The 27,107-nt window shown below is 41.3% G+C and overlaps 2 protein-coding genes across 2 annotated transcripts; one reads left to right on the top strand and one right to left on the bottom strand.

The window, feature by feature from the left end:
• Nucleotides 1-2,383: 2,383 nt before the first annotated feature.
• Nucleotides 2,384-10,737, bottom strand: vim (vimentin). The gene is made up of 9 exons (XM_038972713.1): nucleotides 10,044-10,737; nucleotides 9,337-9,397; nucleotides 6,770-6,865; nucleotides 6,005-6,166; nucleotides 4,901-5,026; nucleotides 4,135-4,355; nucleotides 3,672-3,715; nucleotides 3,224-3,306; nucleotides 2,384-3,024 (listed from the first exon to the last, which is right to left on the bottom strand). The coding sequence occupies exons 1-9, from the start codon at nucleotides 10,595-10,597 to the stop codon at nucleotides 2,983-2,985; spliced, it is 1,389 nt and encodes a 462-aa protein (XP_038828641.1). The 5' UTR covers nucleotides 10,598-10,737; the 3' UTR covers nucleotides 2,384-2,982.
• Nucleotides 10,738-11,840: 1,103 nt separating this feature from the next.
• Nucleotides 11,841-26,787, top strand: trdmt1 (tRNA aspartic acid methyltransferase 1). Its single transcript, XM_038972715.1, has 11 exons — nucleotides 11,841-11,968; nucleotides 12,776-12,885; nucleotides 18,524-18,600; nucleotides 18,731-18,802; nucleotides 19,242-19,307; nucleotides 19,683-19,752; nucleotides 19,847-19,930; nucleotides 20,038-20,369; nucleotides 21,970-22,027; nucleotides 22,279-22,408; nucleotides 26,386-26,787. The coding sequence occupies exons 1-11, from the start codon at nucleotides 11,905-11,907 to the stop codon at nucleotides 26,484-26,486; spliced, it is 1,164 nt and encodes a 387-aa protein (XP_038828643.1). The 5' UTR covers nucleotides 11,841-11,904; the 3' UTR covers nucleotides 26,487-26,787.
• The last annotated feature ends 320 nt before the right edge of the window (nucleotides 26,788-27,107 follow it).

Below are 27,107 nucleotides of genomic sequence, written 5' to 3'. Positions count from 1 at the left end.
CTTTCTTAAACAAGGTTCTCTCACATACTCACAAGCAGAAACTGAGACACACACACACCAGACACAGATGGCTGACACAGAACATTCATAAACACTGATAAGGCAGGGAAGGCCTTGAGCAAGAGTGCTTGGTACGGCTTCCCACGAGATAATGAGACACACACATAACCAAGGACTGAGGGCTGACGTAAATCTTTCATAAACACAGATAAGACAGGAACATCTACGCACACACAAAAACTCCTCTTCAGTCTGAACATTTTTGAAGACAAAGAACTCTACTCAGAGCCAATGGGACAGTGATACTAGCCTGAAGGAGACCTCGCCCAACTCATCAGAACCAACCAGAGGACCAGAACTTCCAGACTCAACCTACTTTCTGTGCTGTATAAAATGACTATGTATTTCTGTTATCTGGGCTCTGTCTGCAGGTTCCTTACGAGCTGAATGAACGAGTCCATGCATGCTTGTATCAGATATCTTTACCTCTGAATAAAACTGCTTTTTATTATACGAATATCCACCCTGTCCAGAGTCTCTACTTCGTCTCAGTTCTCCAGTAAACTTGTGTCATCAACAGCTACAATAAACTTACTGTTTCACCGTATAAAAACTATCGGTTGATAAATATGCAACAGTATGATAATGTGCGGAGACGTACTGGCAACAGGAATGTGCCTTTATGCCTTTCCCGACCACAAGTAAAAACTGGTTGAATCAATGTGTTTCCACGTCATTTAAGCCCGAAAGAATACATGTGATGACGTTGAATCAACATGGAAAAGTGATTGGATTTGCAAAAAGTCAACCTAGGGGAATTGAATATTTTTTCTACACACATTTGAACCAAAATCCAATGACATGGTGAAATGTTTTGTTGATTTCACCTTGAATTCACGTAAATCAAAACTAGACGAACTAACGTCTGTGCCCAGTGGGAGGCTACTACAAAAATGACCATAGAATAAAGTGTGTGGATGCATGGATTATGTGAGCAGCGCTAACATGTTTAGAGGGATGAATATGAATGATTTAGGTGCGAGTGTGCTTTTACACAGCGTTTTCCACTAGGAGGTAGTCAGACAGGAAATCTACTCAGGAACTACAGATTGTAGACTATCTGCACTACTTTGACAAGAGCCATATGGGCCTTGGTTAAAGGCATAGCGTGCCATTTGGGTATGTGGACTTATGTCCAGGCTATGTAGAGAATAGGGCTTAAATTAGCTCTCTAAATGCCCTGATACCAAGACAGCATCACCAGGGGGAATGAAGCAGTCTGAAAACAGATCTAACCCACTGACCCGAAACAGCACCCTTTTGGGTATTTGGCTGTCTCGGTCCCAGAATACTCACAGGAATGTTACCCCCAAATAGAGGTCAGAGGGACTATCAAGGGACTGAGCTCTTGATCCAGCTTTCTTGTGATTGGTGCAAAGGGACAAGGGTTAGAGTGAGGAAGTTAGAAACATGAGCTTGAAAGAGGTTCAATGTTTGTTAGCATCCTAGTAGAGAGTAGAGACCATGGTTTTGTGCTCATTTCCCCCACCTTATTGCTAAACTGCATCTTGCACTTAATGTATAGTGAATTCCTCGTGACCATTACCTATCAAATGCATGAGAACTCAAGGTAGAATGACGACTCTACCAAGCTGTATTTAGCTCGCTCATGCGGTTGTCTGGGGTTGTAGAGAGAGCAGGGTTTGGGAGGTTGCCTTCGTGCGAGTTAGCAGGACCTGACATTACGCTGTCACTTTTTGATAATGCTCTGTCACTTCCTCAACTGTAGAGGGCCAGGAGATAGGCAGAGGAAACAGATGTGGACTTGATAATTACCAAGAGGACAATTGTGTAGAGAGAGCTCTGAGGTTATGATAGTGTTTAAGTCCAAGTTTGAACTTTATAGTAGATAAATATATCAATAAACATAGCATACTAGCAGTGTTGAATTGGAATTTACCCCAATTCACTCAAGTGTAGAATTTGTTTAATTCAAGTTATGGAATTGAAATTAGACTGAAATGGAATTGAAAAAACATTTAATCTTTGGAATTCCATATTTTTACATTTCCCATGATGGAATTAATGCACTTAGTATCAAATATTGACTGCAGGATTTGTTTTAAATCATTTCAACTTTTATCTAAATTTCCAGTGTAGCTCGGCTGTCTGAACACTGACATGATCAGCTTGAAAGCCTGAGGGAATTGAATGAGGAATTGTCAGTGATAATATTGACTTGGGAAATTAATTATTGGAATTTACCTAACATAGGAATTGAGACTGACCTGGAATTTGAATTAAACGGAATTTACAGGGAGAAGGAATTAATCAACACTAAGTACGAGTACTTTGGCCATTAAACTCAAAGAAAAAAGTATAATTCAAGACACCTCAGAATACATTTTATTTTCCTCAAAGCTTTATTGACTTACAGAAGCGTTGACAGTTTGGTGTTGGTCTTGTTTGTGTACATGAAACAGTGCTTCAATCCTTTCCATGATTTTGGTAAATTAGAATAGAAAAAAAACAGCCATTGCTCAAAGTGTTGCTATGGTCTAAGTCTAACAGCTCGAGTGTAAACTAGACTCAGTGTGGTTGCATCACAAATGACACCCTATTCCCTTAGTGCACTACTTTTCACTAGAGCCCTATAAAAAGTAGAGCACTATAACATAGAAAAAATAAGTGTCATTTGAGACTTGCCCAGTGTCTGTGGTCAAACAGAAACATTCAGTAAAGCTGGTTTCATCTCCTCTAAACAGTGTCTATCCTACCTAGCAACAACCCTACCAGATCAGCAAGTACCCCAACGTGTCAAAAAGGCACTTTCAAAGCTGTTTGTTTAGTTTTACACACAAACAGAAATATCCCATTTTGCTTTCTCCTCATCCCCGACAGTGTTTTACACCCCCCCCCCCCCCCCCCAGTATGCTGCTGCTAACTATTTTCTCTTCTCAGTAGAGACATGCTATGTGATGTTCACTCCAAGTCATCATGGTTCTGGGTGGACTCATTGATCACCTGATGAGGGGGAGGGTTATAGTGAGTATGGCAACACTTTACTTGCAGCTTACAGGTATAATGCATTATAACTTGTCATAAGAATGTATGTGCCTTTATGTTGTCTTAGTGTCAGGCCTCAGTGGACTTATGTCTAACATTAAAGTCGAACGGACAGACTCCAAACTCAGCCTTCACTGATGTAATGTCTAGTACTTACATGACCATCTCTAGTTTCAATGGTCTTGATCACAACCTTCTTTGACAGGTTGTCAATCATTGGTCTTGCATCCAGCATGGATTCTGCAAGAAGACGAAATATTGAATAGAGTGCAACTTGGATAAAATGATATTAAAATGTTCCACTCAATACAACACCATATGATTAACCGTTCTTGTCAAATCAGTAACTGAATTTAATTATTGCATACACCTTTATGTCGCCATATAAGCGGTCACATTCCATTACATAATATCTCTTTGAAAAGGACTTTCTGAGTCCCATCTATCAATAATTCAAAGGCTCAGCTGCATCACTCTGAGGTTATACGAGGATAGTGCTGCTGGTTCTCTGGTGAAGTTGTCAAGCTAGTGTTAAGTATATCCTCATGAGTAACACATTTCCACAGGAGGTAGTGCTCTGTTCTAAAGCTTTAAAGGGAACCTACCTCTCAAGTTAAATGATGAGAAGTTGGGCATGGGAGTGGTGATTCTAGGAGGGATAAAGAGACAGAGGGGGTAGGAGAGAAGGAAAAGCGCATTAGACACAGCTAGACGTCTGAAGATGAGAAACTGGCATGCAAACCACAGAAACACTAATCTTCCTTACAGGCCCGTTTAATACGCTTATCTAGTCCAGAGGAGAACACAAGATAAAACCTGTTTGTTTCAGTCTTGACTCATCTGTCTCTTGTATAAGCCACCATAAACTCCAAAATACACGTGTTGTGGACAAACACCAACACAGGCAAATATATTTCCCTATATACATACACACACCTCCCCCTTTCCCCCCTCATTAACTCTACTCCCTCATTCTCTGCCCTCTTTCTACTTTCTCTGCTTATGTCACCTGCTCCCCTCTCCCTCCAGCAGCTTGGTAGGCATCTCTGTCCATCATCATGACCTCACCTGCTCTCTTCTCCCTCCAGCAGCTTCCTGTAGGTGGCGATCTCTATGTCCAGGGCCATCTTGACGTTGAGAAGGTCCTGGTACTCTCTGAGGTGACGGGCCATCTCATCCTTCATGTTCCTGATGTCGTCCTCCAGGCGAGAGATGGTGTCTTGGAAGTTATTAGCCTCGCAGCCAAAGCTCTCCTCCAGCTCCCTCATCTGACGCTCCATGGACTCATTCTACACATCATATGTTGATAAGAGATGACTGATTGTCTCAGGTTAAATTACGCTATGCTCTCATATAGGTTTCCCTGAGATGTGGCTGTAGGAGTCTAAGTAAATATATAGTAGAGTCAGGAAGGGACTAGCTCCAACAAGACAGGTCATTGTCTGAGGTAAAGAGATGCTACACTGTAGTACATTTCAAAATTCTCTGCAAGGACACTTCCAGAAATTCCGTTAACATGGTATTGCATCTGGGTTGTTAAAATCAAGTCTTGGGAGGACACCAGAATGCACTCAGTCAGCCGAGGTGGTTTTGCTAGTCTATTTTTCTGCATTCAACCACTCATTTCATTAAAGTTGCATTTCATCTGACTCGGCACAGGAGATGTTCTGCCAGTACTCCTCACTCTAGTAGTACACTACATTTCCTCTGGAGTGAGACGTAGGGTTTACTGGACACTCACTAGCGAGGCCCTTTGCTCCACTAGGAGCTGAAAGGAACAAGTCAGTCAATAGAGGAAGTGAACAGGGATAGTGGTTGCACTGGAAGTACTTACAGTTCCTTTGAGAGAGTCCACCTCACAGGTTAGGGCCTGTACCTGACGCCTGTACTCGTTAGCCTCCTGCTTGGCCTGCCGGATGGCATCGGTGTTACGGTTTGCAGCCTCCGACAGGTCAGCAAACTGAGGGGGGTGGGGAGAGAAAGATAGATGGGAGAGCGAAAGAGAGCGGGCAGAGAGGCCTTGTTAGTTTTCATTAAAGATTAAAAGGCTTTTTAATTAGCCTTAATTGATGTGTGGGAGTCTCAGAGGCAAGGGGATATAGACAGAAGGTGAGCGTGAGCAAGAGAGGGACTTGTGAGAAAACTCTGCTCTACTCCTGAACCCTGAGATTAAAAGCTGAACGCTCAGCCTCTCACCCTGGCTGTAAACCCAGACGTTTAGCCTTAACGTGAAACAGGCAATTTGTCTCTCGCTCTGAAAACATTTTTACAGCATTAGAGAAACCACTTTGTATTACCTTTTATCCAATATGCATTGTCCTCAAATGTTTCCATTTAGTTTTCCATTGAGAAGATCAATATGCTTTAGAGCAATGCACCCTGCGCTCACCCAGACCATTGTCATTGACTCAATGAGTGGTCAGCTGTCCACTCAATCCACTGAGCCCTACAGCACCATCTGGCCTGTTAGGAGACTGAAAAGCTAATCCTACAAGGAATAGCCCTGTTAGACATTTCTACTCTGTCATCCCTAGAGCAATCACTGCTGCAACTGCACACCAGAACTGCTACTGTGCTTTGTCATGGTAGGACAGCTTTGGATTCGTAAAACAGTTAACTAAAGAGCATTTGCAATCAATCTTCAAAGATTTAAAAGCCTGATGTTGTTCAGCTCCATAGCAAGAGACTAGCCTACTACGTCCTCTCAAAGTATAAACTTTCATTGTGATTAGTAACAGATGGGGCCAAAGAGACACGAAGCCAGTGTGAGGGATTGAACGACAGGTAGAGGACAGACAGTGTGAGGGATTGAACGACAGGTAGAGGACAGAGTGTGAGGGGGACACAGATGCATCCCAAATAGCACCCCCATTCAGTGCACTACTTTTGACCAAAGCCATTTGGGACACAGCCATCATGTGAGTGAGGGGGTACTGACCTTGGACTTGTACCAGTCTTCAGACTCCTGGAGGTTCCTGCTGGCCAAGGTCTCGTACTGCACACGCACGTCCCTTAGGGCAGCCGTCAAATCAGGCTTGGCCACATCCATATCGATCTGGATATGCTGATCCTGGATCTGTGCCTGCAGCTCAGCAACCTCCTACAGAGTGGATAAAGGAGGGGGACGGTTACAATACTGATCTTAGATCAGAAGGTTACCTCACTGGCTAACGTCCAATAATGTACCGTGGTCACAGGTGTTACAGTATACTCAATGTAGATGGGTTGTTGGGTAACTTGATGTAAACCAATATTCAGCCAAATCCCTTCAAAAGGGATTTTTCAAATTGATTTTGCTGTTGAACTTCCTGTGTGGGGGGGTTTTCCTCCTTGATCTAAGTCTTTGCTCCACCTGCCATGCATTTATCCTCTAGACAGTAATTCTCAGACTTCCGATCCGCTGAGTGTGTAATCACCATGGCAATGACCCTGCTGGCCAGGCCAATACCATGATCCTCTTAGGCCTTGGTGATGGCGGAGGTGGCCGGACACAGACTGTCCGAACTTGGCACAGGTGGGGGTGTAAGGTTAGATGGACAGACTGTTAAGTGACAACACCATGGTCACCTGACACCTCTCACCTGTCCCAAAAGACATCAGATGACCTGGTCATTCAGCGTCCTAATAAACACTAACTATCCATTGGGACAGGTGTGGGTGTCAGGTAAGGTTGGAGGGGCAGGTGTTAACCACTCAGTCTCACCTCGTCATGCAGCTTCCTGAGGAAGAGGATTTCCTCCTGAAGAGACTCCACCTTCCTCTCCAGGTCCAGACGAGCAAGGGAGGCATTGTCCACATCCTACACACAGGAAACATTTAGCACAAAGTTCTACATCACATTCTAGATCCCATACAGTGGCATTGCAGAAAATAGTGGTCCACATGGCATAAATGGGCCACTGTAGCTCAATTGGTAGAGCATGGCACTTGCAATGCCAGGATAGTGGGTTCAAACCTGGGACCACCTGTACATAAAATGTTTGGATAAGAGTCTAAATGGCATATGAAGAGTTTCATGCCAAAAAGCTACACATTTTCACAAATATTGGTAAATTAGCCTTTGCTCTTTAAATTATTAGATATAGTGAAAAAAATGTTTATCTAATCATGAGATGGGGTTGTTCAATGCCATGTATTTGTTTGAAATCACTTGAGGGTTTCATGTCATATCAAAATGCTATATCCACCTCACTCGCAAAGACAAGTTCAGTCAAATGTAACAAATAACTAGATTTTTAATAAAGAAATGTACAAATTATACACATGACAATTTGTTATAATTCAATAAAGTCATGAGTCATTTAGCAGGTGGTCTTATCCAAAGAGATTTACACTAAGTGCATTCATCTTAAGATCAATTGCTAGGTGTGACAACCACAGAGTCAAAAGTACAGGATACGAACATTCCATGTCAAGTAAACAATGGCTATATAGCATTTTGCAAAAAAATATATATATTTTCATACACCTAAAATCTATTAAATATATAATTTTTATTTTCTTGCACACACGAAGCAATCATTTTTGATGAAAAAACAAAAATGTGAAGTGTGTATATAGCATTTTGGAAATTAATATATTATATAAAATACCTTTTAATCAATTTTCCAAATCCAGAGACATGGTCTCCTTACTATGTCTCAGGTAACTTCTGTATAATGCATTGTATTAAACCCATATTTTTCACATCTTGAAGGCCTGTCAGTGCTGAACATCTTGAGCCAAACTCCCAGCAACACCATGTCATTAAATCACACAGAAGCTGTAATTTCCTGTATTTAAAATCCCTAATGAAGAATAAGTGAACAAGCAGCGTAGTTACTGGGGGAAAATAATCAGTCAGGAATCAGATAAAATATATTTTTTAAATCCCCCCCCCAAAAAAGCAGCCTCATGTCAATAAAGCTCAATTTCTAAGTCTTTCCAGCATAAGTACCTTACTGCTGGACACATACAGATTGCTGGCTTCTGGTTTCCGCTCTGTCACCCTCTGGCCCGGATCTGGAGAGCCCTTGTTGCCAGCGCCAGATGTACTTGAACAAACACTGTCTGCTGCCTGCCGGCCGACCAGTGTGCTGAGCTGAGCTCAGTCAGTGCCGCTCACCCACCCCTCCCCGCCACTGGTACCGCCCACCCAGACAACAGCTTGCTTTGTCATTTAACCCACCAACAGAAACAATGGCATTGGAGAATCAGCTTTCCTGCCATAATTTCCAACTGGGACAAAGCTGTCCATTGAGCTCTGTGTTTAAAACAGACAGTGACACGGTGGCTGGCCCGGACCAGACCTGGATGGAGGAAAGCTGCTGTGGACCTTCCTCTGTTCGGTTCTGACAGCCGTTTCAACAGCTGGGTTCTTGTAACATTATATTTGACAACCTCACCCCACTAAGTGTTACACTGGCAATTCCCCAAGGGGAGAACAAAGGGATAAAAAAAGCAATGTAGGCTAGAAAATGGCATCTTGATAAGGATGAGGTGTATACATAATTCTAAGAATAGGGATTAGGTTGTGTATATGTTATCAGGGAGCTCCACTTGATTTCATGTTCTCTGCAACACAAAGTTGTATTGCTCATTTGAATGGGACTGCATTCTGAATGGGGAGGCCACTGAGGTGAAAGAGGATCAATAACCACCAAGGTCCTCAGTAACAAAGCTGCTCCTCACTGCAATGCCACCAAATTAATGAAAACCAATGGAGATTTGATCTAAATCCCCCAAATACCTTCTAAAATGTCTAGAGTAACACTTGAGTAGCCAGCATCAGTGGAAAGGCACAATCATTCTATTATAAACTGCACATATTTCCCTCCATGAGTGAACAGCAAAAACGTTTTTATTTTACCAGGGCGTGCCACTGAGACCAATGTCTCGTTTGCAATGGAGCCCTGCATCTTACAATTACATACACACTCGTGTCAAAATGACTTGGTCAAATGGAGTTGGTTGCAACACACCCAACATGGCTGGCTGTTCCACGAGAGATTGTCACTGGAGGTGAAACATCTCTACATGGGACCTACGCTACCACGCAAAGCAACTTCATCAGGCATGAAGTTTATCTTCACATTTCAAAAGACATGCTTTAGTAGGAAAAAAACAATCACAAGTACTCAGTATGAAATGAACAGGACTATGTAGTTTACTGTGGAAAATAAAATATGGTGTCACACATGTATAAAAAATAATGTTTGTTGTTTTTACAATTTTTTTAGATGAAGAATGAATAGAATGCAGGGATACTGTGAATGGGACTTTCTACCATACCTGTCTGAAGCTCTGCAGGTTGTGCTCTGCTTCCTCTTTCTGGATCATCTCATCTTGGAGCCTGAGAATAGCATTGGAGAGTATTATATAATGCATTTCAATTGCCACACCCACATTTGGCGAGGAAGTCCTGGAGTATGGAAGGCTGTAGAGCTACTCTTGAGTTCGACTAATATCACCATAACATCTTGAGTCTTTTATCTGAGGTTACTTTCACCAATAACTTACTCTTTGCAATCGGCTACAACGTTTTTATATGCATTCTTTGCCATATGTGATTATTGGAAGTGCAAGAAAGGAAAATCGTTCCCCTTTCTTTAAAAACAGCTAAAATAGTCCAATGGAAAGTTGCCATTGGAAGAATGAGCTCATTTAAGTATTTCGTGATTGCATAATATGTTCCGTGCAAAACTGCATCCAGGCCTTGAACAAAACAGCTAAAGCTATGACAGTGAAAAGCGCTTAAAAGCCCTTAATCTGCGTGTAGTTCTGGGGCTGTGGGCTAATGGCTTTACAAAGAACCAAAGAATGCATGGGCCGTTGCCAAGAGAAACATTTTTGGGGAATTAATGAATGTATTCTAACAAAGGTCTGGTGGAACAAAAACTGAAAAGGGACGTGTAGTGCATTAATAGTTCATAGTGCTTCAGAGATGGGGGGAGGGGGGGGGGGGGGTATTTAGAAAATGTAATTCATTCGTTGCCTACTTCTCTCTGAGCCTCTCGATGTCCTCTCCCAGGTTGTCCCGGTCCACTTCGACATGGGCTTTCTCATTGGTGAGCTGGTCCACCTGCCTCCGCAGATCCCTCATCTCATCCTCGTACAGATCCCCGATACGGGACGCGCCTTTGCCCTTTATCTGCTCCAGCTCCGCTAACAGGATCTTGTTTTGCTGCTCCAGAAAGCGCACTTTGTCGATGTAGCTGGCGAACCTGTCATTGAGGTGCTGCATCTCCGCCTTCTCGTTGGTCCGGTTGGCTTTGAACTCCGAGTTGATGGCATCGGACAGGGCGAAGTCCACGGTGTCCGATGAGAGCCGGGGCATCGGGGCGCTGCTGCGAAGTCGGACATTCTTGGAGGCGTAGATGCTCGGCGGAGCGGAGGAGACGCTGTAGGACATCCGAGAGGAGCGCACCGGGCTCGAGTACTGGCGGCTAGACAAGGTGGACCGAGCCATCCCGACACCAGGCCGTCCTTCGCCGCCGAACATCCTCTTGTAAGAGGATGAAGAGGTGGTTTGCCTGTTGGTTGTCCGGTTCATATTGTAATCCTTTGGTCCCTAAGGTTTCTTCTTTCTTCAAAAAAGCTGTGTAAATGCCTTCTCTCAAACTGGACTTCCACTTCAGTGTGTGATGAAACCTCCGAACAGTACTACCCCAGCGAGAACTCTGCAGTAGACCAATGTCGGATTTTATAGTCCACTCCTTTATGCAAATCACATGTGGGTGTGATTGACGAAGCCCGGAGCCTGTGAAAACACTGGTATGCGCGCTCAGGGCATTGGGCCATTCTTCTATTGTCCGGCAGACCCTTTTGTTCGGGGTTGTTTTTTCCCAGTTGCCATTTGGCAAAAGCCAGGACACATCCACAGAGACACAAAAAGTGTTGACTGATGGACCTTGTTGTTTTAAATAGAGCCTATAGGAGACTTCGCATGTAAGGGTGTGCCGTCGTGACATCCTTTTACGCATCCTTTTATGGATATTGTATCTTCTGGTACAACATTTCTTTCAAAAACTGATATTGGTCACATCCTTAACTTATTCATTACAGGGCCCATAATAAAAATTACATTTGCATGGGATTGCCAAGAATAGAGAATTATGCAGCCTAAATAAATAATTTATGCAACTATGCGATTTGGCTTTTATTCTACATGGTATATGTATCATTAGGCTACCCACCAACATGTGTCCAACATGAGACTCAAGGTTGATAAAGAACTGAATGGTACTCATTATTCAGATCAAAGTTGACTCCCCCTTCCCCCACCCCATTTTGTATCTGTTGCTATGGGAATGTGCATATTTACCTCATAGACTTGACCCTTCCCTCTGGAGGGTTTTATAAGTGCACACACACTATAGCCTGCATCTCATCTTCATTTCTTTGTGTTGGGGGAAAAAGTTTAGGTTTTATATTGCAACATTCCCTCTTGACATGAAAACTATTAAAGCTGACCGTTTCCTGATATAGCATGTGTCTATTTTAGTAAGGTAGAAAAGTATTTCAGGCAGGTTTTAGGATATAATGTACTTAATTATAATAAAACACAATAGAACAGAATATAATAGAAAATCACACATTTTTAACTAATGACATTACAGTGTATTACATATTTTTAAACCACATGTCGCCTAGTATAATTAACAGCCTAACTATTTACACAGTCTTTACAGATAATGTCTATGCAAATTCCATAGTACGCATTTAAGTGCGCCTGCGGAACTTTAATATCCGGAACCTTTCTTTTAGTACTCTACTCTGATCGGAAACGCACCAGTAATGCGTTATCTTGTTTACAATGTGTATGCTGTCAAACCTAGATAGCTCAACTAGGGACCAAACATGGAAAACCTCAGAGTACTAGAATTGTACAGCGGGATCGGAGGAATGCATTATGCATTAACAGGTAACGTTATGTGAAATATGTAGCTAGTCACTTGTGAGTCTGACTGTCTTTTTGTGTCCAAGCATGCTATAAAGTGGCTAGCCGCGTCCGCTAACGGTAGCAAGTAGATGGTTTTCTTACTGTTGATAGCTAGCTAGCGTTACCTTGTTCTTAATTTGAGAGGAAATACTAAGTTATTGTTTGCAAAGATGACTGGAAATTGATTTGTAGTTAGCTTCTCGCTTAGTAAATCTCGTTAATTTACCCCAACTTTCGCTCATGCTCAATTTACCAAGGTTAATAGCACCTGTCCAGCCAACTAACCCTTTTTAATTCCAATAAAGCTAATTTTTCTTGAAGTGTTCACTACTCCCCACAAATCTTAAAGCATTGGATTGGTGGAGGCATAGTGGACTAAACTCCACTCCATGGTGAAAGAAGTTTCAACTGTGGAGTTTACTTCGTTAGTGGAAGCATGGCTAGCGGGAATTTCTACCATATTTCTTAAACCAGTCATTCCCTTTCAATTCAGTGAAAGGAAGTGAACGAGTGTACACTTTGCTCAGGCGGTGACGTTCATTTGGAATCCGAAGGTTGACGCAGCCTGTCATGCTTTGGCTTTCAACAGGTGTCACTGTCGGTATTCATAAAGTCTATGGGACAATACCTGTTGATCGTTAGATTACCAAACTCATCAGCAAACCACTAGACCTTAGTGCCTACTGTTGTAAGTTAGCTGTCCCATCTTTTTATTTTTTATTTAACCTTTATTTAACTAGACAAGTCAGGTTCATGTTGATTTACACTCCTATTTCTTTCTCTGTGCAGAGAGTGGTGTGGCAGCAAAGGTGGTAGCTGCAGTGGATGTGAACACCACAGCCAATGAGATCTACAAACACAACTTCCCCAACACTCCTTTACTTCCCAAGACCATAGAGGTGAGCACTCTTAGACCTGTCAATGAGGTCCTGGGTTCACAAGAGTTGCCATACTGCATTCTCAACCAACAGGCTACACTTCAGGGGCATACTTAACCAAAGGAAATAAACAATTTAACTGAAATTGTCAGCTCATGTTAAGTCACATACACATGTACTTTGAGAGACATTCAAAGTACCATGGCTAAAATTAAAGGATATGAAAAGTCTTACTAAAGTCTCTCAAACAACCAGAGATTTTAGGTTAAAGCGATTATTCGGTACATTTGTATACTTTTTAGCCAATAGTTCTGAAAGTAGCCTCCCGAGCCAAAAGTGGTCCCTGAATATTGTGTACTACTTCACATATGTGCACCACATCAATACTCTCTCTCGCTCGCTCTGCTGTGTGCATCTTGCTAGCGGTCACTCAAATGGTGAGGGGCTGATGTTCATTGGCTAGAATTTGAATCGCTAGGGGGCTGGCCCACATGGGGGAAAATGTAGGGTTGTCTGCTCTGTCAGCATCCAGTCAGTCATAATGCACAACTTGCACTGTCTTCCTAATAATATAGAATAGTCAAACAGTTATAGGTCTATGTGTCACTCTCTTCAAATTAGCCCAGACAAAATGTAGGGAAAATGGCACAGCTTCCAGAAAAGTAGTCACTTTCAAACTAGGGTTTACGTGGCTAATTAAGGCAAGACCGTAATTCTGCTCATAAATTATGAACTACACATTGACACATCCAGCCCAAAGCGGGAGGTTAAAAAAAATACTTGGTAGTCGCCAAAGTTCCGGAAAATTTATTTTAAGCTTTAACCTTCTAAATTTTGTCTTCGTTTCAAAAGGAAGCACTTTGCTGACACGTGTAGATAATTCAGTAATTTCAGTGTTACTATTCTTAGATGAGTTTAAGTGATCGTTGACCTGGATAGTAGAAACCAACATGGAATTCTTGTCAATTAGTCTAGTCCTTATACAAGAGTAGCTGTTATTGACACAAGATTGTTAATTTGGATAAATATGCTTTATTAATAGTGGGGGCGTACCACAAAATGATGCCTTTCGTGTCCATTTTATATTTTAAGTAGAAATTGTGCACAAATATTGCATTTTAAAAGCATGTTATATTAAATGAAGTGCCCTTTTTAATCTAGACCATAATTCAATCAGATTGTTAATATAAATATAGACTTACTAAAGTGTCAAAATTCCGCTTTTTGACATGTCCCTCTGTGCACCCTCTGTTACTACTATGAAGATTTGAACCCACTTAACCCTAACATTTCTCCATGTTTTCAAAATCATTGTAAAGCTGTGGTTATTTTGATGTTTTGACAGTCATTTATGAAGATTCATATTTAGGCTATTTCATGTGGTTAGCCTACTGATTAATTTACTTCTGTCCCTATTTTTAAGGCCAACCCTGTTACGTGAACTGAACTCTCTTTTTAATATGGAAACTATTCCTTAAAAAAATAAAATGATAAAGAAACATTGATCATCTAATACTCGAATCATAGTGTAAAAGCAGGTGAGCTGGTTCTATTCTTTTTGGCCATTTGCTGTTTTGTACTGGAAAACTCAGCGGGTCAAGCATAACACATCAACCATGTTGCGCATAGATACAGGCTAGAAATGTTTTAACAATTACATTTCTTTGTGAAGCTTGCATTCAATTGCCACTTCCTGCCCAACCTTCCATTCCCCCTGTCACAAGGGGATTTATGGCTGATTTATGAGGAAATCGTCAACCTTATTACTTTATTTGGCACTTACTATAGTCATTCTTTATTTAACCTCTTGAGATGGGAAAACATGTTTTTTTTTAATTAAATTGTGCTCTTTGACAGAATGTAAAAACTATGTGAAATCCAAAGTTTTTTTCAACATTTCTCAAAAGGCACTGACTTGGTGGAAGACCCATTGAGAGATAGGGCCTACTCCTTTAGTGTTGCATAGTCTAGGATGTATTTGTTTATTTATCTTTTCCCCACATAATCCCATGACTTGTGTTTTTAATAGGCTGTTTGAGGTAATTTAGTAACTGAGGAGCAGGCTAAGTGAGGGGTAAAGGTTGTCTGCTCTGTCAGCATCCAGTCAGACATGATGCACAACTTGCACTGTGTTCCTGACAGGATAGAAAATTCATGCTTTTATAGGTCTATGGGTCACTCTTCAAATTAGCCCAGAGTTTCAGTGAAAGCAGAAGGGCAATTCCATGGTAACGGAATTATGCTGAGACTTTGTTGTTTTTTTCACTTTAAAATATATACCAAACAAAAAACATTGATTTTAAAGTTTAACAAACCATAGAACTCTATGCACAATTACTATTTTTAACACATTTTACCAAAACACATTTTTTTTTTAATTATTATTTTGTGTTTTTTAAATTTTATATACACTACCGTTCAAAAGTTTGGGGTCACTTAGAAATGTCCTTGTTTTTGAAAGAAACTGTCTCTAACCAGAATAGAAAGAGGAGTGAGAGGCCCCGGTGCACAACTGAGTAAGAGGACAAGAACATTAGAGTGTCTAGTTTGAGAAACGGACGCCTCACAAGTCCTAAACTGGCAGCTTCATTAAATACTACCCGCAAAACACCAGTCTCAACGTCAACGGTGAAGAGGCGACTCCGGGATGCTGGCCTTCTAGGTAGAGTTCCTCTGTCCAGTGTCTGTGTTCTTTTGCCCATCTTAATCTTTTCTTTTTATTGGCCAGCCTGAGATATTACCTTTTCTTTGCAACTCTGCCTAGAAGGCCAGCATCCTGGAGACGCCTCTTCACTGTTGACGTTGAGACTGGACTTTTGCGGGTACTCAACTGGTCTAAAGAAGGCCAGTTTTTTATTGCTTCTTTAATCAGGACAACAGTTTTCTTCTGTGCTAACATAATTGCAAAAGGGTTTTCTAATGATCAATTAGCCTTTTAAAATGATAAACTTGGATTAGCTCACACAACGTGCCATTGGAACACAGGAGTGATGGTTGCTGATAATTGGCCTCTGTACGCCTATGTAGATATTCTATTAAAAACCATCAGTTTCCAGCTACAATGTTAATGTTGTAAATGACTAATGTCGACTGGGCCAACTGTGCTCCGCCCTATAGGACTCCCAATCACGGCCAGTTGTGATACAGCCTGGATTTACAGGAATAAATGTGCAGATACAAAGTTTGGTAACAGAATAACATTTAAGGAGATTTTACCGTAATTCTGTTACCAAACTTTGCATCTGCATTTACTGTGTACAGTTTCAAAGTAGGCCCAGTCATTTTGCATAGAGTTGTATGGTTTGTTAAACAATGTTTCCTGTTTGGCATGCATGCTTTTAAAGTGACTAGGCCTGCTTCCCTTTCCATAGAATTGCCCAGAAGTAAATGGGAATGATGTTGTTGTAGTGTCTTAAATCCAGGGACATAACCTTACCTGAAGACAATAGAAAGGCTCATAAGCCTGCATGCTTATAACACATTAAACAGCACTATACCTGCAGGCTTTTAGTATGATGTTACCAAATCTTTTATTGGTTGTAAAAATAGAGATTAATGTTATGGGCATACCACTGAGAGTTAATGGTTACACATAGACTTACACTGGGTAGGTTTCATGACATAGACTGACCACCATCCAAAGGACATCCAGCCAACTTGATACAACTGTGGGAAGCATTGGAGTCAACATGGGCCGGCATCCCTGTGAAAAGCTTTCAACGCCTTATAGAGTCCATGTCCTGATGAATTGAGGGTGTTCTGAGGGCAAAAGGGGGGTGCAACTCAATATTAGGATGGTGTTCTTAATGTTTTATACATACATACATACATTCAGTTGAAGTCGGAAGTTTACATACACTTAGGTTGGAGTCATTAAAACTCGTTTTTCAACCATTCCACAAACTTCTTGTTAACAAACTATAGTTTTGGCAAGTCATGCATGACACAAGTAATTTTTCCAACAATTGTTTACAGACAGATTATTTCACTTCTAATTTACTGTATCACAATTCCAGTGGGTCAGAAGTTTACATACACTAAGTTGACTGTGCCTTTAAACAGCTTGGAAAATTCCAGAAAATGATGTCATGGCTTTAGAAGCTTCTGATTGACTCAAATGATGTCAATTAGCCTATTGGAGGTGTACCTGTGGATGTATTTCAAAGCCTACCTTCAAACTCAGTGCCTCTTTGTTTGATATCATGGGGAAATCTAAAGAAATCAGTCAAGTCCTCAAAGAAATTGTAGACCTCCACAAGTCTAGTTCATCCTTGGGAGCAATTTCCAAATGCCTGAAGGCACCACGCTCATCGGTACAAACAATAGTACGCAAGTATAAACACCATGGGACCACGCAGCCGTCATACCGCTCAGGAAGGAGACGCCTTCTGTCTCCTAGATATGAACTTACTTGGGTGCGAAAAGTGCAAATCAATCCCAGAACAACAGCAAAGGACCTTGTGAATATGCTGGAGGAAACAGGTACAAAAGTATCTATATCCACAGTAAAACGAGTCCTATATCGACATAACCTGAAAGGCCGCTCAGCAAGGAAGAAGCCACTGCTCCAAAACCGGCATAAAAAAGCAAGACTACAGTTTGCAACTGCACATGGGGACAAAGATCGTAATTTTTGGAGAAATGTCCTCTTGTCTGATGAAACAAAAATAGAACTGTTTGGTCATAATGACCATCGTTGTGTTTGGAGAAAAAAGGGGGAGGCTTGCAAGCCGAAGAACACCATCCCAACCGTGAAGCACGGGGGTGGCAGCATCATGTTGTGGGGGTGCTTTGCTGCAGGAGGGACTGGTGCACTTCACAAAATAGATAGCATCATGAGGATGGAAAATTACGTGGATATATTGAAGCAACATCTCAAGACATCAGTTAGGAAGTTAAAGCTTGGTCGCAAATGGGTCTTCCAAATGGACGATGACCCCAAGCATACTTCCAACAAAGTCAAGGTATTGGAGTGGCCATCACAAAGCCCTGACCTCAACCCTATAGAAAATTTGTGGGCAAAACTGAAAAAGGGTGTGTGAGCAAGGAGGCCTACAAATCTGATTCAGTTACACCAGCTCTGTCAGGAGGAATGGGCTAAATTTCACCCAACTTATTGTGGGAAGGTTTTTGAAGGCTACCCAAAACGTTTGACCCAAGTTAAACAATTTAAAGGCAATGCTACCAAATACTAATTGAGTGTATGTAAACTTCTGACCCACTGGGAATGTGATGAAATAAATAATTTTCTCTATTATTCTGACATTTCACATTCTTAAAATCAAGTGGTGATCCTAACTGACCTAAGACAGGGAATTTTTACTAGGATTAAATGTCAGGAATTGTGAAAAACTGAGTTGAAATGCATTTGGCTAAGGTGTATGTAAACTTCCGACTTCAACTGTGTGTAATATATATATATATATATATATATATATATATATATATATATATATATATATATATATATATAGTTGCTTTCATAATCACAGTCTTATATACAGTAGCTATGGCTTACATAGAAAGCTGTCAATCAGTCATAATTCCATAGCACAATCACAGCTTTGAGTAGAAGATGAAATGCTGTTTATCAATTTTTTATTTATTTTTATCTGTCATTTTGTGTAGCTTCAATCAAAGTATTTTTGTTTGGTTTCAGGGAATGACATTGGATGATTTCAACAAATTGGCGTTTGATATGATCTTGATGAGCCCTCCATGCCAACCTTTCACTAGGTATGTGCCTGTGTGTGTGTGTGTGTGTGTACACATGTGCCTATGATCTGGTGTTAGCATTTACAGATAATCTCCGTTAGTTCATAGATGTGTTGATGAAGGGACACTGCAATCGTCTTCCTCTCTGTAGGATTGGGTTACAAGGTGACATATCTGACCCCAGAACCAAGAGCTTTCTCTACATCCTGGACCTTCTACCAAGGTTAGACACATACATTTACACTCCCTATTCATCTTCCCACTTGGTCTCTCTCTCCAAGGCCTTGTTTGTTTTATAGGTAGCTAATAGGCCTACTCTGTTTTGTACTATTTCTAGCCATAGGATTGAAGTTCATTCAATCTTTTCCTCCACTGTAGTTACTCAGTTTCCCCTCTTTGTTGCCTAGCTAGTAGCTATTTCTGGAGTCATTGATTCAGTTTCTGGTCACTGAAACCATTGTTCGACACCATCGTGACCATGTCCTCTTCTTACTCATTACATTCTGTTCATAGATAGACTGATGTAATAATATCCTGTTGCATATTGCACATTCAGAGTGTAATAATATTAGCATCAATATGAATTCACCTCTCTGAATTATGTCAATTTTTTTAATGAATAAATACATGCTGTGTGGTTTGACCCTCATCTTTCCCTGTAGGCTCATCAAGTTGCCACGCTTCATTCTGCTGGAGAACGTGAAAGGCTTTGAGACGTCCTCCGCCAGGTAACCATGGAGACGGGAGTCCCCTGCTCTGGAAGCTCGCCACGGTTACCCTGTTGGTGGCCAATGGGGTCCCGGGACAGGCTGTGTGTTTAGCCTTTGTCTGTCGCTGTGGATCAGATCAGTGTACAAAACTTTCTCTGAGCACCAGAGAGCCCACTTCTCTACTAAGTCCTGTAGGCCGATACATTTTTCAGCTAAATGCTATTTTTTCGATTTTGGTTACCACATAATTTCTCTAAAGCCCCTTTACTTTTCAACTGTCATGTACAGTGCATTTACTACAGTCTTATAAAAAAAATATGATCTTACATTGTCTGTGAGATGGCAAAAGGTATGCCAAGAGTGATGTCTGAATAGTTTTTCTACTCTGCCTAGAGACTCTTTGGTGAAAACGCTAAAGGAATGTGGATTCAACTATCAGGAGCTCATGGTTTCTCCTACATGTGTAAGACGTCACCTTTCTTTACATTTGCTTACACTAAAATGATGAGCAGCATAGTGAGCTTACACATCTTCATTCTGTCTATCTCTGTTCACAGCTGGGGATGCCCAACTCCAGACTCCGGTATTTCTTGATTGCCAAAGCACCACCAGGATCTTTCTCCTTCCACACCACTTCAGAGGTGGGGCCCGGTCACCTTAACATCAATCAGGATCAACATCCTGGTTTTATGTCTTTGTCACAACCAAGTAAACAATGTGAGGTAAACTTATTTCCTCCCATGACCAGATCCAGGAAGGTTTTCCGCACCCCGCAGACAAGGTCTTATTAGAGCCCAGTTCTCCAATCTCACCTAGTCCCACTACAACCACCTACCAAGAGGAAGATCACAAGGAAGATGAAGGTGGTATCCTGTACAAGCTGGAGCGGGCTCAGGATGCTGAGAGGAAGAGCAGTCAGAACAGAGACCAGTCCCTCAGACAGATCAGGGTCTACCTGGAGGACCAGGGAGAAAGGGAGATGGAGCAGTACCTCCTTCCCCCGAAGACCTTGCTGCGCTACGCTCTGCTCATGGATATAGTCAGGCCCACCTGCAGGAGATCTGTCTGCTTCACCAAAGGGTATGGCATCAAGCTGCGCTGGAGCATAGACACAGTAGGGTTTTTTTCCTGGATCAAAAAGGGCTTTAAGTGGTGGGCGGGGGCGTGGTAAGCCCGTCGGTGCAGCTGAATTTCAGAGAACGTTTTAGAGGCCCCCATCTTGGCGTTGTAGTGACGTTTAGGAATTTTTAAGCTTAATTTCCTGCATTTCAAAACATTTCTCCATAGAGCTGAGAGACATTTTTACAGCTTTAAAGGAATTTCCTGCAATTCGACATAGTCTGCTATGGAGCTGAGAGAAAATGTTGCAGTTTTAAAGGTAGACTTAGTGATATGACGTAGATGTAGAAAGTAAACAGCATAGTGGGTCAATTTCCACAACAACAAAGAGCGTTGTGCGAGGCTCAACTTCTCCAGTTTTGGTCTCGTGGCTCCCACTCTGTAAGTGTACGGGTTCCGTACACATAAATCTCACTCATCTCAATATCTGCAGTGCTGCTTGTGGCAATGTCATTTCGCTGAGTCTACCGCTAAAGCTAATTTCCTGCAGTTCTATGCATTTTGCCATGGCTAATGCTGTGTACATTTGCTCAAACATAACAAAATCTATACTGCTAAATTCATTGTTCTGGGAATTTTCAATTTTCCCTGACTGTCTAGCTTTTATTTAGGTAATTGTTAGTTTTCAAAGATTATATTATATAAAAATAAAAAAATACACGTCCATTATCTTCTACATACTTCATATCTGGTTTTAGTCATTTTAAATTTACACTGAAAGCATTTTTCCATCCCCATTATTCTAATAACATTTCATTTTTAAAAATATATATACAGTGCCTTCGGAAAGTATTCAGACCCTTTGCGTTTTTCCACATTTTGTTACATTACAGCCTTATTGTAAAATGTATTAAATAAATACATATCCTCAGCAATCTACACACAATACCACATAATGACAAAGCGAAAAATATTTTTTTAAACCGATCGAACAGCTCTGGAGAGACCTGAAAATAGCTGTGCAGCAACACTCCTCATCATACTGTACCTGACAGAGCTTGAGAGGATCTGCAGAGAAGAATGGGAGAAACTTCCCAAATACAGGTGTGCCAAGCTTGTAGCGTCATACCCAAGAAGAATCGAGGCTGTAATCGCTGCCAAAGGTGCTTCAACGAAGTACTGAGTAAACGGTCTGAAAACTTATGTAAATGTCATATTTCCGTTTTTAATTTTGAATAAATTAACAAAAATTTCAAAAACAGTTTTTGCTTTTTTATTATGGGGTATTGTGTGCAGATTTTATTTAGATTGAGGGGGGAAAAAACTATTTCATACATTTTAGAATAAGGCTGTAACCTAACAAAATGTGGAAAAAGTCAAGAGGTCTGAATACTTTCCGAAGGCACTGAATATATTTATTTCACACTGTTTGCACTTAGGCGGCTCGCCGAAGGATTTCAGTGGCAGAAAAACAGTGTAGAGTAGCACAGCTTTACATCATACTCTCACCTAATCTAGCCTGGTATAACATGCATTTTACCCTACATGTTTTCCATGTGTTGGTATCGTTCTTGTGTAAACTTTAGTATTTGCTGATTTTGTGTCCCCTATTTTTCCACAGCTATGGACACTACGTTGAGGGAACAGGCTCTGTGCTTCAGTCCTGTATGGAAACAGATGTAGGTTTTTGACCTTACAACCTAACACGAGCCACACGTGTCTTCTACAAGATCACTTAGCCAGCTTATGGATACGTCCACCCTCGCAATGTCTAGTAGGTCTTAGACCTGCCTAGCTGCTCCATTACCTGTCTCAATGTGTACATTTAACGTGACAGGAAGCAGAAGCGAGCAGGGTGTTGCATGTGCCTAGGAGAACAGGGTGAGCTCTGCCCTGACAGATTTATTCTTTGTTTTGCGTTTCCCCTCAGATGGAAGCAGCGTTTAAATCTCCGGAGCGTCTGTCTGACGAGGAGAAACTGCAGCAGCTGTCCAGGTTGAAGCTCCGCTACTTCTCCCCCAGAGAGATAGCCAACCTCATGGGCTTCCCCAAGCACTTCAGTGAGTCATACCCACCCATTAGCCAAAAACATAAGACCTCTATTTGATTAGTTAGTTAATCAAGAATATGTCCAATCAAATGCAGTACAAAACTCCATAAATCATAGGCCTTATACTGTAGGCCATGTGAGGACCTTACTCACAAAGTGATGAAATTAAAACTAGCCTACAGTAGTTAATTAGTTTATTGTCGTCACAGCTAATGCCTAGTCTTATGCACTTGGTAGTTTGCTCCATGTAACCAGGTTAGTTACGGTGAGTGCTAAGCCTAGTTAGCTGCTGTGTTTTTCTGTGCAAAGGTTTTAGCGTAAGGAGCTTTCTGGGTGGGTGATATAATTAGAGAGTAGAGGTCATAGGAAGCAGGCCAAGGTAACAAGATGAGAGAGACCAGAGAGTAAGGGCCTGAGGGCTAATGGGATGACAAAAGAAGGGATCTTAATACTAAGCTAACATATGGAGTTGGTTTAAGGTGGTCATATCATGGATCATTTAATTTTTGGACCCCTTTAGGTATAAAAAAATATATATAGATATGTTTGTTTGGGTTAAGATATAGAATTTGGCCTTTACTACTATAGAAACGCATCGACTAAGACATTCATAAATGGCAAAGAAAATGACAGTCGAAAAATAAGTCATAAGGAATAAGGTTTTGAAGTGTCTGTCCTATACCTAGGAGATATAAGAAGGCTCAGGAAATATACAATTTAATTTGTACACATACAGTGCATTTGGAAAGTATTCCGACCCCTTGACTTTTCCACATTTGTTACGTTAAAGCCTTATTCTAAAATTGATTAAATTGCCCCCCCCCTCAATCTACTCACAATACTCCATAATGACAAAGCCAAAACCAGTTTTTGCTAAATGTTTGCAAATGTATTAAAAATTAAAAACTGAAATATATAACATTTACATGCAGTACCAGTCAAGTTTGGACACCTACTCATTCCAGGGTTTTTCTTTATTTTTTACTATTTTCTACATTGTAGAATAATAGTGAAGACAACACAACTATGAAATATAAAACCCATGTAATCATGTAGTAACCAAAACTGTTAAACAAATCTAAATCTATTTTATGTATTTGAGATTCTTCAAAGTAGCCATCCTTTGCATTGATGACAGCTTTGCACACTCTTGGAATTCTCTCAACCAGCTTCATGAGGTAGTCACCTGGAATGCATTTCAATTAACAGGTGTGCCTTGTTAATTTGTTGTATTTCTTTCCTTAACGTGTTTGAGCCAATCAGTTGTGTTGTGACAAGGTAGGGGTGGTATTCAGAAGATATCCCTATTTGGCAAAAGACCATGTCCATATTATAGCAAGAACAGCTCAAATAGGCAAAGAGAAACGACAGTCCATCATTACTTTAAGACATGGTCAGTCAAATTTGTGTCAAAAGTGCAGTTGCAAAAACCATCAAGTGCTATGATGAAACTGGCTCTGAGGACCGCCACAGGAAAGGAAGACCCAGAGTTACCTCTGCTGCAGAGGATAAGTTCATTAGAGTCAACTGCACCTCAGATTGCAGCCCAAATAAATGCTTCCCAGAGTTCAAGTAACAGACACATCTCAACATCAACTGTTCTGAGGAGACCGTGTGAATCAGGCCTTCATAGTTGAATTGCTGCAAAGAAACCACTACTAAAGGACACCAGTAAGAAGAAGAGACTTACTTGGGCCAAGAAACATGAGCAATGGACATTAGACCAGTGGAAATCTGTCCTTTGGTCTGATGAGTACAAATTGGAGATTTTTGGTTCCAACCACCGTATCTTTGTGAGATGCAGAGTAGCTGAACAGGTGATCTCAGCATGCGTGGTTCCCACCGTGAAGCATGGAGGAGAAAGTGTGATGGTATGGAGGTGCTTTGCTGGTGACACTGTCAGTGATTTATTTAGAATTATAGGCACACTTAACCAGCATGGCTACCACAGCATTCTGCACTGATACGCCCCCCCCCCCCCCATCTGGTTTGTGCTTAGTGGGACTATCGTTTGTTTTTCAACAGGACAATGACCCAACACACCTCCAGGCTGTGTTAGGGCTATTTGACCAAGAAGGAGAGTGATGGAGTGCCTCATCAGATGACCTGGCCTCCACAGTCACCCGACCTCAACCCAATTGGGATGAGTTGGACCGCAGAGTGAAGGAAAAGAAGCCATCAAGTGCTCAGCATATGTGGGAACTCCTTCAAGACTGTTGGAAAAGCATTCCTCATGAAGCTGGTTGAGAGAATTCCAAGAGTGTGCAAAGCAGTCATCAAGGCAAAGGATGGCTACTTTGAAAAATCTAAAATATATTTTGATTTGTTTAACACTTTTTTGGGGTTACTACATGATTCCATATGTGTTCATGGTGTTGATGTCTTCACTATTATTCTACAATGTAGAAAATACTAAAAATAAAGAGAACCCTGGAATGAATAGGTGTGTCCAAACTTTTGACTGCTACTGTAAGTATTCAGACCCTTTACTCAGTACTTTGTTGAAGCACCTTTGCGCTCGATGCACAGCTATTTTCAAGTCTGTCTAGAGATGTTCGATCGGGTTTAAGTCTGGGCTCTGGCTGGGCCTCTCAAGGACATTCCTAGACTTGTCCCAAAGCCACTCCTGCATTGTCTTGGCTGTGTGCTTAGGATCATTTTCCTGTTGCTTAGGGTCATTGTCCTGTTGGAAGGTGAACCCCCCCCCCCCCCCCCCCCCCCACACCCCAGGTCCTAAGCGCTCTGGAGCAGGTTTTTTATCAAGGACCTCTTTGTACTTTGTTACTTTCCCTCGATCAGGTCTAGTCGCCCAGTCCCTGCCGCTGAAAAACATCCCTACAGCATGATGGCTCCACCACCGTAGGGATGGAGCCAGGTTTCCTCCAGACATGATGCTTGGCGCTCAGGCCAAAGAGTTCAATCTTGTTTCTCATGGTCTGAGAGTCATTTAGGTGCCTTTTGGCAAACTCCAAGTGGGATGTCATGTGCCTTTTACTGAGGAGTGACTTCCGTCTGACCACTCTACCATAAAGGCCTGATTGGTGGAGTGCTGCAGAGATGGTTGTCCTTCTGGAAGGTTCTCCCATCTCAACAGAGGAACTCTGGAGCTCTGTCAGAGTAACCATCAGGGTCTTGGACACCTGTGTTCTTGGGGACCTTCAATGCTGCAGAAATGTTTTGGACTCCAAGTTGTAGAAACATCTCAAGGATGATCAATGGAAATGGATGCACCTGAGCTCAATTTAGAGTCTCATAGCAAAGGGTCTGAGTACTTATGTAAATAAGGCAATTCTGTTTTTAAGCGTAGTAAATTTACAAACATTTCTACAATCTGTTTTTGCTTTGTCATTTTGAGGTATTGTATGTAGATTGAGGTAAAACAGAATAAGGCTGTAACGTAACAAAATGTGGAAAAATTGAAGGGGTCTTAATACTTTCCGAATGCACTGTATTTAACCCCTTATTTTTGTTGGCTCAAAACTTCTTCCATTAGTTTGTATGTGTTAACTTCAGACGAGTCCCAATCACACGTGGGGGTCGTAGAGCAAAACGGAGAGAGTCACCCCTGGCCTACAAAGGTTTGGTCTTTTATAGGACATACCATTCGGACGCTACAGACGTTCTCGTGAGAAACGATTTTCGAGATGTCTCCTGGTCTGACAAACACAGCTGTAGCTCGGCCACCTTCCACCACAAATGCGGAAGATCGACATAGGCGGATTTGGTGGATTGAGACGCAGCCCATTCAAAAACAAATAATAAACAAATATCTTTAGCTTAAACTGACAGATTTTGATGGTGTTTTTTTCATTATGTTACTTAGACATGTGTCAATAGACTCTCTTAAGGATTTTAATGAGGTATGGATATTCCCATAATACTATTTAGTCTCTTGACAATACTGGGAAAACACCTGGAAATCAGGATCTGTTTAGTCTTGTTCATAGGATAATATGTGATGTAATGATTTTTTTATTTTTTTTGCAGCTATCCCAAAGAACATTTCCACCAAGCAGCAGTACCGAGTCCTGGGGAATAGCCTGAACGTTCATGTGGTCGCCCGGCTCATAGAACTCTTGGTATCCTAACCAGGCATATACAGCTTATGGTATCCTAACCAGGTGTATACAACTCATGGTATCCTAACCAAAAATACTATCTGCCTTGGGAAAAATACTGTTTTCCAGTCTATGTTTGATAACTGAGATAATGTAGCCACAGTCTGTCTGTCCTACAGTCCACAGTTGATCCAGAGGGACAAGTTACATTCTGTATTTATTGACCAAGCTGTGTAAATTATGTACTACACGACATAGATTGGAATCATGGAATCAACCTTTGCAGATGTCTTTGCTAACTGAATTAAATAAAATGTTTTTTGTTACATTATTTTGTTCTGATTTTCTCAACTTGTATGTATTGTGATGGATCTTCTTTTTGGCAGTAATTATGAATATGATTTGAGCCTTCCTCGTTTATCAAGGAAGTTCAAAAACCTTTAATCTTTTATAGATGAGAGAAACTCCTCATCTCCTTTGGACCGTACACTCATTTGAACCATACACTAAGGAAGAGGCTTCAAACAGCCAGGTCCCTGCATGTGTTACTGTTAGCTAACTAACGTTCACTCCAGCCGATCCCTAACCTCTGGTTATTCATCTCTTAAATCATGTGATGGCTCGTGTCAATCACCCAATAAAAGGACATAA

Source organism: Salvelinus namaycush, chromosome 33 (assembly GCF_016432855.1).
Source record: "Salvelinus namaycush isolate Seneca chromosome 33, SaNama_1.0, whole genome shotgun sequence".
In the NCBI taxonomy this organism is placed as follows: Eukaryota; Metazoa; Chordata; class Actinopteri; order Salmoniformes; family Salmonidae; genus Salvelinus; species Salvelinus namaycush.
The sequence above is the reverse complement of the archived record's forward strand: the minus strand, read 5'-3'. Positions and strand labels throughout refer to the sequence as shown.